Source organism: Canis aureus, chromosome 3, assembly GCF_053574225.1.
Source record: "Canis aureus isolate CA01 chromosome 3, VMU_Caureus_v.1.0, whole genome shotgun sequence".
Classification (NCBI taxonomy): Eukaryota; Metazoa; Chordata; class Mammalia; order Carnivora; family Canidae; genus Canis; species Canis aureus.
The window spans coordinates 6,553,101-6,564,115 of NC_135613.1; the positions used below are offsets into that span (position 1 = coordinate 6,553,101).

The window sequence follows — 11,015 nt, forward strand, 5'->3', positions numbered from 1 at the left end:
GGGTGCTCGGTCTGGGGGGTGCGGGTGCGCGCCCCTGAGTGCCCCGCGAAGCAGGCGGCCCACCTGCTCAGCCCACCTGCTCAGCCCAGGAGACTGGAGGGGATGGGTGGGGAGAAACCGGATCCTGCCCTCTCGTCCTCCTCAGCCATTGGGCAACCCCGCCGTCCGTCAAGGGCCCGCCTCCGCGGGCGAGCCAATAAGAGCTGGCGAGCGGCGCTTCCTTCTCCCGCTGGACCCGCGCGAGGGGCCGCTTGCAGGGGAGGAGGCGGGAGGGGCGGCGGCCGCGGCGGTGTGCGCAGGCGCGGAGCTGACGGGACGGACCGGCGGCCGCGGCGCGAGCTGGTGAGAGGGGGCGAAGGTCCGAGGTAGGGAAGGGGGCGACCGCGGGATGGGGGCTCCTGCAGCCCCGCAGGGCGTCGCCCGCGTCCGGCCCTCCGCGGCCCGCCGGACTGGATCAGGTGATGAGGTGGAGCGCCGCGCCGAGGTGAGGCGAGGGGCGGGGCGGGCCGGCGGCCGCGGTCACCCCACCACGCGCGCGCGCCACGTGGGCTCCGGACCTTGCCAAGGACCCTTGGCGGCGGACCCGGGCGTCCGCGCGAGCCGCCTTGGCCCCGGGAGCACCCCCGGGAGCTCGGCCCCTCGACCGAATTCCCGTTCTGCAGGCTGGGAAGCTGGGGCTCGGGGATGTGGCGGCGGCGCCGGGCTTGAGGGAGGCGGGCCTGGTGGAGCCCGGAGAGGCAGGCACCCCTGCCCAGGACGCTGTGGGGGACCTGAACTCGGGGCCTGTTTGGTTTCTTCAGGGACCCGGAATCGTCTGGATGCCGGCTGGGCCGACCGCCTCGCGTCGGGCCCGGTTGCCTGGTTTCTCTTCAGGGCCCGGGAGGGGTGGGAGGTGCCAGGCGCCCTCGGTCGGTGTCACCCACCGCCCCTGCTCCAGGTTCCGCGGGCCCGGCCGGGGCAGGAGGACGGGCCTCGGGTCTGAGAGCCCCCAGTGCCCCCAACAGACCAATTTGCGAGGGCAGGGCTCCTGAACGAAATCCAGAAACACGTAGGAAACGCTCCTCTGAGGTCACCCGAGAAAATAGAGCAGCTTTTCTTTTCTTTTTTTTTTTTTTTTTGTCTAAGAAAAAAATACCACCAGAGTCTCTTGAAGGTGTTAGGAAACTGTTCCCTTCATGTCCTTGTGGAGGCAAATGTGAACCTTTTGGAAATCAGTTTGGCAACATGAGTTTACACCCTTTGACCTACTGATTGCGCCTTTGGGAAATAAGTGGGTTAAAGCCTAAGTAAGAAAAAGGTTGGTGTGTAGGGCAGTGCAGTTTGGTGTTTCATAAATGTTAGCCAGGGGAAACGACCTCTAAATTTACAACACGAGAGAACAGTTAAGTAAATTGAGATTTTTATGCCAAAATGGGGATCCATGCACACCCGTGAAATGTATTTATCATGAATAAAATGCTCCTAAAAAGGAAACCACATTGTAAGTTGTGGTTTCAAGTATATAAAAATGTGTACAGAATGATTAGAGGAGTCACCTAGTGATAAAACTAACAATGACCTTTTGGAGCAGAAGGGTCATATTTCATTAAATCCGCACAAAACCTCATGGGGCTAGTATCCTCATCATGTCAGACAACTGGCGCTCAGGCAGGTGAAACAGTATGTCTGATGTTAGCTACTGTCATACCTGGTGTGTTATTGGGCCCCTGGAAATGTTATATCTAGCCAGTATTTGGGGGCCTGTTGTGTGCCTCGTATAAGGCTGGGCACTGGAGAGCCACTGTTGAGTAAGGGAGCCCAGCTTCCTGAATTCATGGAGCTTATAGAATGGTGGAGAAGCAGATGTTTAAATAAACACAGTCTGCTGGGGAGAGTGCACATGGGAGCGAGACACCGGGCTCTGGCAAGGGAAAGGATTTGGGAAAAAAAAGAAAAGAGGGGGCCCTGGGTTCGCTGTGAGGAATGAGTGAGGTCTGTGGGAAAGCCTTCAGTGGCTCTTTAGGAGTGGAGAGCATATTTTCCCCATTTTCTGGAATGTTACTTATGTGTTGTAATGGAGGTAGGGAGACTTGCTTAAGTATTTTCAATTTAGTCAACTCTTTTAAAATTTATCTTAAATCACTTTTGTTTAGGATGTAGCAAATGTTTTCAGAAGTCAGTGTTTTTAAGAAATTAAACTTGAGCTTTCTTTAACTCTCTAATTTTCAGGTTTAAAGAAAGCCCCTTTTGCTGAAGGAACACATTTGCTGGTATAGTTTCATAATGTCAAGTACTTTGCCCTTCTGGATCTTAAAAAATTCTGCAAGGAACAGCATTGCCACATTACAGGGGGGCAGACGCTTATATTCAAGGTGTGCCTCAAATAGAAACGAATCAAGATTGAGACTCTTTTCCCAGGTACTAGGCACCAGAAAAAGCATTGGCCCTTGTAGTGGCTCTGCTCTGCAGAAAGCCTACAGACACACTTCAACAGAGGAAGATGATTTTCACTTGCAGCTCAGCCCTGAGCAGGTAAATGAAGTGCTGCGAGCAGGAGAGTCAGCCCACAAGATGCTTGACCTTGTCAGTGGAGTCCCAAATTCGGTGTTACGGTTTGAGAGCAACCAGCTGGCTGCCAATTCCCCAGTGGAAGACCGGCGAGGTATCGCCTCTTGCCTGCAGACCAATGGGCTGATGTTTGGCATCTTTGATGGTCACGGTGGCCACGCGTGTGCTCAAGCAGTGAGTGAGAGGCTCTTCTACTACATGGCAGTGTCACTGATGTCCCAGCAGACCCTGGAGCAGATGGAGGGAGCCATGGAAAGCATGAAGCCCCTGCTGCCCATCCTGCATTGGCTCAAGCACCCAGGGGACAGCATCTACAAGGATGTCACATCAGTGCATCTTGATCACCTCCGAGTCTACTGGCAAGAGCTACTTGACTTGCACATGGAAATGGGACTCAACATTAAGGAAGCATTAATGTACTCCTTCCAGAGACTGGATTCTGACATCTCGCTGGAAGTCCAGGCCCCCCTGGAAGATGAGATGACAAGGAACCTTTCACTCCAGGTCGCCTTCTCTGGGGCAACAGCTTGCGTGGCCCATGTTGATGGAGTTCACTTGCACGTGGCAAACGCCGGTGACTGTCGGGCTGTCCTTGGGGTCCAGGAGGACAATGGCATGTGGTCTTGTCTGCCCCTCACCTGTGACCACAATGCCTGGAACCCAGCTGAGCTGTCACGGCTGAAGGGAGAGCACCCTGAATCAGAGGACAGGACAGTCATAATGGACAACAGACTGCTGGGCGTCCTCATGCCCTGCAGGGCCTTTGGGGATGTCCAGCTGAAGTGGAGTAAAGAGCTGCAGCGCAGTGTCCTGGAGAGGGGCTTTGACACTGAGGCCCTCAACATTTACCAGTTCACGCCTCCACACTACTATACCCCACCCTACCTGACCGCCGAGCCTGAGGTCACCTACCACCGGCTGCGCCCTCAGGATAAGTTCCTTGTGCTGGCCTCAGATGGCCTGTGGGATGTCCTGGGCAATGAGGAAGTAGTGAGGCTGGTGGTGGAGCACCTGGCTGAAGCAGGTCGGCACAAGCCAGACCTGGCCCAGAGACCTGCCAACCTGGGCCTTATGCAGAGCCTGCTGCTGCAAAGGAAAGCCCAGGGGCTCCGTGCAGCTGACCAGAACGCAGCCACACGTCTGATCAGACACGCCATAGGGAGCAATGAGTATGGGGAGATGGAGCCGGAGCGGCTGACAGCGATGTTGACACTGCCAGAGGACCTGGCAAGGATGTACAGGGATGACATTACTGTCACTGTGGTGTATTTTAACTCAGACTCAATTGATGCCTATTACAAGGGGGGTTAAGAGTCTCCTGTATGCCCAAGATTAACTTAAATGCTTTTCTAAGATATTTCCACTTACTCTTAAACTGGCTCTTTAGTCCTTACTGGTAAAAAGGCAGGCAGATGTAGCTTGCTTAATAACAAACTGACATGAGAAAAAAAACCAGCCTTGGTTTAAAAGCAGTAATAATGATTTCATGTCCTTGTATGTGTTGGTCACCTCTTCTGCATAAGGACATTGTTGGTAAGCCTTCGATGGGTAAATTTAGTCATTGTTCTAAGAATATGAAGAACTTCAGGATTTTCTGAGGTTGTGCCACAAGATCTGCAAACCTGGCAATTTCCTCAATTCACAGTCATGGACGTCTAGACTATGAAGGGAAGTTTTGTTTATTTTTTAAGTTACTAAGACATAGGTTTACAAAGCATATTCTAGAATACTTTTCTATGCAATATTCTAACTCTTGTGTGTGATTATACTTGTGCAAATATTTTGTGATGCTGCATCCTAGTTGTGTTTTAGTTTGTTCTAAAATTGAGTTCTCAGACTTGCAAACGGGCCTGCTATAAGCATGCTTGGAATGACTTGTCTTGATTTTCAGCTGAGGGGAGGTGGCTGGGGAGGGGGGCAGCTAGGCCTCTGGACCAGCTGAATTCACTTGTGCGGCTTGTGATCCCTTCCACTGTGTCCCACCCCTTGAACCTTGAGCCATGTTGGGAGGGAACTTCAGTCTACACCTTAACTCCTGGCCTTCCCTGCATTAATGAAATACCCTCTGGGGCCTAGCCTCTGGGTGGGAGGTTATTTAGAGCTCTTAGGTTTTCTGATTATACCCCTCAATGTTCTGTGAATTCCACCTAATCCTCCTACCTCTGCTGCTGCTGACTGTGCAGTGCTGTCCTGGAGGAAGTCTCCCTCTTCAGATGGCGGCAGGGAAGGAGTAATCCATCACGTAGTGTGGTAGTTGTGACTGATGTGTGGGCAGGACTGGCTGATGCGGTGGGTTGTGGACGTAAGATTCAGCCCGAGTCTGGACAGGTGAAAACATGAAGGACTTCAGACACTAACCAGGGCTGCCCGTGTGCATCCTGAGAGGCAGTGACGAAGAGGGCGGGCAGAGTGAGATTTGTCAGGTGGGACACTTGCTTTGAAACTGTGACCTGAACCACCATGGCTACTCCTCGGGGACCAGACCATATTTAGTATAGGAGTCAGGGCAAAAATAAAAATGTGACCCGTAATAGCTTCTGTGGGCAGCACATCTTTGTGTTTATTTCAAATTAAACCACGTGCACCCTTACTCAGGGAATGAATTTCATGTTCTCGTGAATTGTGATGGCATTTAAACAACAGGAAATGTGTCCTTAAATGGAAACACAAATACAGTCCCACAAAGCTGACATTTCTGTCTTCTGCACTATGTTAGTTGATCCTTCTCCTCATCTTACCACTGTGTGCCATCCATGGGAAGAAAAGGAAGTTTGACTTTTCATGTCTTGGTGACATTCGTTCCCGTGTTGGGGTACTTCTAGCCTGGGGACATTCCCCGGTCTGTTTTCTGGTGTAACTGTTTAGTGAGAGGGGCCTCATCTCTACTCTGAGCACTTCAGCCTTGGTCTTTTTATTCTGAAACCATTAGTGTTCCTTTTGATCTAGATCTTAACTGAGAAATAAAACGTGAATCATTACTATTGTGCTTGCATGGAAGTTTGTTGCTAGCGCTGAAGACTGCTTGTCTGACATTCTTTGTTCTTGATGCCAGCTAAACTCTGGCGCACCCTCGGAGCATTTACCAGGATTACAGTGTCTGAATCCTGTTGGGGAGCCTCGCGTAGGTCATAAAATGCATCTGATTCAGTAACTCATGGGACAGCTGAAAGAATACAGACTTCCCGCCTGCTTCTTCAAGCATATCTGTGTTTTTTCTCTCCCCAGTATTTTTCCTGCTTTCTAATTGGTATATCAAGATGAAAGAAGGTTCGGTTTATTGTCTGCCTTTTTCCACTGTGAACTCTCAGCTCTTTCCCTGAATGTTCCAAGAAGTCTCCTGGTTAAGCCCCAGCATGTCTGACTCCTTGACCCCATCTCTGGTGTCATTGGCCTTTCTGAGACACATGGGCTAGTGTGTGAGGACGCTGGAATGTGAGAGGGGTTGGTAGGATTTGTCAGTCTTCTAAAGCATCTATCATATCTTTTATGTAAAGCTTTCGATATTGAGGGACACCTGGGTGGCCCAGTGGTTGAGCGTCTGCCTTCAACTCAGATTGTGATCCCAGGATCCTGGGATCAAGTCCTGCATCCGAGCTCCCCGCAGGGAGCCTGCTTCTCCCTCTGCCTGTGTCTCTCATAAATAAATAAATAAATAAATAAATAAACAAACAAACAAAATCTTTAAAAAAAAAAGACTTCAATATTGAGACCTTCAAAACGAACTAAAAAATAAGATTGACCATTTAATATTTTGGATGTAACTTTAATAAAATATGCTTTGATTATTTAAGTTGCATATTAGTTTAGGTAAAAAGCTTTGATAATATTGGCATAATATAGATACTATTTTATGTATAAATAACACAACTCTGCTGATTCTGGGGATTAGCCAAAATGGATAGAGAAGATGGTATTAGTTCTAAATTCAAAACTAGTATGCTAGGTCGAGTTAGATTCAGTTTTCTGAGATATTATTTGTAACTTAAAGCTCATTTGTTATTTTTTAGAAACTGTTTTTGTTATAATGAAAATGTGAACTTTGAGGTATGTTAATATATAAACATTGTTTTCCCAGAAGTGTGATTGGCCTAAAAGATCTTTAGCATTGGACACGCTGGGTAAAAGTTCAGGTTAGACGCAATTGAGCTGGCACCTTCTGTGCATAAGTGAAATATAAACAGCTTGAACTTGAGTCAGCTAAAGAAGAGAATAACGAATTGTAGGGAACAAGAAAATGTGTTCAGAATGAGTCTGGCTTGACTCTATTGTCCATCAGTTCCTGGTAACCTATCTTCATTTGACAGTTCTTGGGAGGCCTTCACTTCCAGACTAAACCAGAGTATGCTGGAACGGAGCCATCCTAGCTTTGTCTTAAAGTGGTGCATTTGTCTCTGTATATGACTCCTTCCTCTGGCAGAAGAAGCCCCAGTGTAGCTTTGGAGCTGGGCTATGAAGGCTGGCAGTACAATTGTCACGCAAGCCGCCTTGTGTATCACTGAGGAGGGAACATGGGCTGCTGTGCCACCATTTCCTAAACAGGCTGAAGCTCTGTCCCCCATACCTGGGGCAGCTGATGTTTAACTTGCTTCCTGGAAAATATTTCTTATCAAGCATTTACTTGGAAAAATTATTAACCATGTTCATTAATATTTGCTGACATTTGTATTTTAAGCTGTATAGCAATGTTCTTATTTGACAATGATTTTCTGACTATTAGAGATATTTAAATGAAACTTTAAATAAAAGAGGCAAAATGAAATTTGGTTTCTTTTGGTTTGAATATTAATTTCTTTAAGTCCTTAGAGTACTAGATTAGACCAGTCTTTATTTCACCACCTTTACCTAGCCATGGAAGATTTTAATCTATTCAAGGTTCCTTGCCCTAAAGAAGTTTTCTCTACAAGTTTGTGATGGCTGCTGACCACACAGGAAGTCCTCATTCAGTGTTAAGCGTGTGTGCGTGGACCTGAAGTGAAGGAAAAGGAAGTGAAGGCTTTTGTTGTGAGGGTCTGCACACACTCAGTGCCAAGGCGTGCTGGGGTTCATATTATTTAACTGAGCTTACAAAACCAGCTTGTGTTAAATGCAGAGCCAGCTTTAGGGGACATGTTCCAGGCAGCTACCTCCAGGGTTGAAGACACCCCCCCTCCACCTCACCCTCAGAACCTGAGCTCTATCACCCTACATCTGGAGAGATAAAGGGCCTAAGGACTGCCCCTATGGGTGCTTCTTAATATGCAATCCAACTACTAAGTCATTTACACTTAGTGGGCTAGCGTGGTTGGTCTGGCCTTGAAGAGGAGCAGATTTGGGGGAGGGAAACATGGAAAAGGGAGTGTCTGAGGTCTGATGGAGATAATAGGAGGAGCTATTTCCCTCTTTGATATCACAAAACAAGCCCCAAAACTGAAAAAGATGCCGCTGACACAGTGGTAGGGCAGGATTTGAGCTAAGTCCACCGTCCATCCTCTTGTCCCAATACTGGCCCCAGTATTGGGAACATAATGCATGAACATAATGCATGAAAACCCTTTCATTGTACAGTTTTGGCCCAGGGTGGGTGGGGATGGGATGGAGAAGTAGGTGGTGCTGAAGAGAAGCTAGATATACTTAACACATGCGTTCCAATATCCCATCATTTTGGAACACGATAAAAATACAAGGAAAAAAATACAAGGGAAACAGAGAATTAAATTTTAGAAATTGAGCTCTTTGGACTCCTTCCAGGGGGAAGAAATAAATTTATGCTGTTTCTTTCACATCTAGAGTTTTTGTTTTTGTTTTACTTGATGCTATGAAATGCCCTACAGTGGTTTCCCAGGCTGGTGGCCCTCTGAATCGTGGGTGGCCGGTGCTCCAAGCAGCTCCTTCTGGAATGGGTGAATCTTTACTGGCTTTCTATGGGTCAGAGTGTCTTTGTTCCACTAGCTCCTGACCTTATCCGTTCTATATGGGAAACTGCCTGGCTGGGAGGAACAAAGGGGATAAGTAGGCCAGAACACATTACTTTCCCTCATGCCTTGGAAAAGTGGTGTGTGGAGGGATCTCCCAAAACCTGCTCTCTTAACTCTTCTGCCTTTCAAGGATTCTGGAAAGCCCTCACTTGTCCAACCTTGTCCTCCCTACAGCAGATAAACAGAAAGAATGTCTGCTACCAACTGCTCCTCTGTCCAGTCCACCCTGCACAAACGAGAAATCATCAATCCTTCCGCGAAGTATTTCTCTTCTGGCTCTTGTGTGCCCTGGCCCAGGTACCCGGAGGTATCCAGGGATGGCCCCTTCCGGTGGTGGGGGGCTGAGAGACGTGACACTGGGCACCCTGGTGATGGAACGGGCCAGTGCAGGGAAAGGAGCAAGGGGAGTGAAGCACAGGGTCCAATCCTGTGGGTCTGGGGATGGGCTCTGGGATGTTTATGGAAGCAGGGATGAGAGTGCAGTGATGGCTGAGGGGGAGGTGGCCAAATGTGGCTGGATGGGCAAGGCGGACACCGTGGGGTGGTCTCCAGGGATAGAGTGAGCAAGGCCATGTAGCGACTTCAGAAAGGACTATGGGCATGGCTTGCTCTTCATCAGCCTGGAGGTGTAAGGGGGGAGCAGCACAGCAGATGCCTTGGAAAGCAGATCCCTTCACTTTCCTTGCAGGGTTACAACCAGGTGCTTTGGGGCATTTGTCCTTGTTTTTCTCCTCCCCACTCTGTTCCTGTAACATCAGGTCTGCCCCCTGTCCTGGAATGAACAAGGAAGGTAGGGGTGGGTGGATAGATGGATGATTAAGGGGGGAGCAGATGAAGAGGAACCACCCACAGAGAGGTCAGAGAAGTAGTAGGCAAACTGTGAGTGTGGTGTGAAAAGGTGTGAGGAAAGGGGTAAGGAGTGTCTAGTACCAGAAAAGCTCTGGATGTGGATAGATGGACATGAACAAGTGGTTTTTTTTTTTTTATTTTATTTATTTATTCATGAGAGACACAGAGAGAGAAAGAGGCAGAGACACAGGCAGAGGGAGAAGCAGGCTCCATGCAGGGAGCCTGATGTGGGACTCGATCCCAGGTCTCCAGGATCACAATCTGAGCTGAAGGCGGCGGTAAACCACTGAGCCCCCCGGGGATCCCTGAACAAGTGGTTTTAAAAAGCATCTCTAAGGAGAGATGAGGGATTCTCACTTGGGACTCAGGACACAGGATGGGCCTGAATGGTGAGGTGGAGGTGAGGGGCTGGCTCCGTGAGAAGAGGCTGGCTGAAGGGCTGGGATGACCCTTCCTCTGAAATAAAGTGGCGCAACGGGTAGGGGATGTCATCAAGCCCATGTGTCCTTGGCTTGTGGGAGGGAGGGTATCCATAGGTTCACGTGGGGCTCCAGGGGCTTTGCTGACTCCAAGCTGGGCTTTGGCATGGAGGGACAGAGGAGCTGGGTCTTTTCTGAGCTCTGCCTGGTGGCTTGGTCACTCAGTCCTGAGGATGACATGGTGGGAACACCAATGGGGAACCCTCGGCTGGCACCACCATTCCAGGCCCTTCGCTGTGGGATTCTGCAGAGAAGCAACGTGAGACAGGAGGCTGCCTCTAGATGTCACCATCCAGCCACGCTGGTGCCAGCTGCCGCTGGAATGAGTGGGAGGACAGTATTCAGAGAGGAGACCCTGAGGCACAGCCCTGCCAGAGCAGGGGCTCCTGGGGCCTGCAGCCTGGGACACCCTTCAGGGAGCCTCACCAGTCCCTGGCCCCCCCTGGGGCTGGAATGAGTGCAGGGTGGGAGGACCCCGTCCTGTGATCACTCAGCCTTGCTTTATGGGAACGGGGCTGCGGAAGTCCCAAACAGCCAGGGCCAGGTGGTGGGCTCTAGGGGTGTGTGTGGGGGGGGGCATTGCCCCCTCGTCCAGGCTCCCCCAATGTGCGTGCTCCCTCTGTGGACTGCCCCACACCTCTGAACCCTTCCCACATCCTCTTCCTGCTCCGTGGAGCCAGCCACCACAGCCAGCCTCCCAGTAGCTCTGGAGTCTACTTCCTCCTGCCCCATCCCCTGCCCGGGCCCCAAGGGCGGTCCAAACCACCCCACCCCCAAACAACAGCCCCCTCCAGTCAACTCCACCCGGCACGCAGCAGCCAGAGTGATCTTGGTCAGACTCAAATATTATGTACCTTCCAGATATCCCTTGACCCTTGGAAGAAAGCTCAGAATCCTCCCCAGCTTTCTCCAACTCCTCCCTATGCCCCTCAGGCACACGGGCAGAAAGGAATGAGAGAAGAGAAAGAGGTCTTTCCTCCACAAGGCAAGGTCACCTCTTCCAAGTGCGGGCTGCCCCCTGGTCACCCCTGGGAGGGAGTCTGGAACACCCCTCCACCCACACACACACCTTTTGCTTCTTGTTAGAATTTTATTTTATTTTATTTTATTTTATTTTATTTTATTTTATTTTATTTTATTTTTATTTTTATTTTTATTTTATTTATTTATTTATTTTTATTTTTTA

The 11,015-nt window shown here is 49.8% G+C and overlaps 1 protein-coding gene across 4 annotated transcripts; it reads left to right on the forward strand.

The window, feature by feature from the left end:
* Window positions 1-228: 228 nt before the first annotated feature.
* PDP2 (pyruvate dehydrogenase phosphatase catalytic subunit 2) lies at window positions 229-7,306 on the forward strand. Of its 4 annotated transcripts, none has more exons than XM_077886184.1 (2): window positions 229-342; window positions 2,209-7,306. In XM_077886184.1, the coding sequence occupies exon 2, from the start codon at window positions 2,263-2,265 to the stop codon at window positions 3,856-3,858; it is 1,596 nt and encodes a 531-aa protein (XP_077742310.1). In that variant the 5' UTR covers window positions 229-342; window positions 2,209-2,262; the 3' UTR covers window positions 3,859-7,306. The 4 variants fall into 4 exon arrangements, with proteins under 4 accessions (XP_077742310.1, XP_077742302.1, XP_077742295.1 ...); XM_077886176.1 differs by having other exon boundaries at window positions 284-489; XM_077886169.1 differs by having other exon boundaries at window positions 284-484.
* The last annotated feature ends 3,709 nt before the right edge of the window (window positions 7,307-11,015 follow it).

Coding starts and splice junctions, on each gene's coding strand:
- PDP2 (XM_077886184.1), top strand. CDS start 2,263: ATGTCAAGTACTTTGCCCTTCTGGATCTTAAAAAATTCTGCAAGGAAC.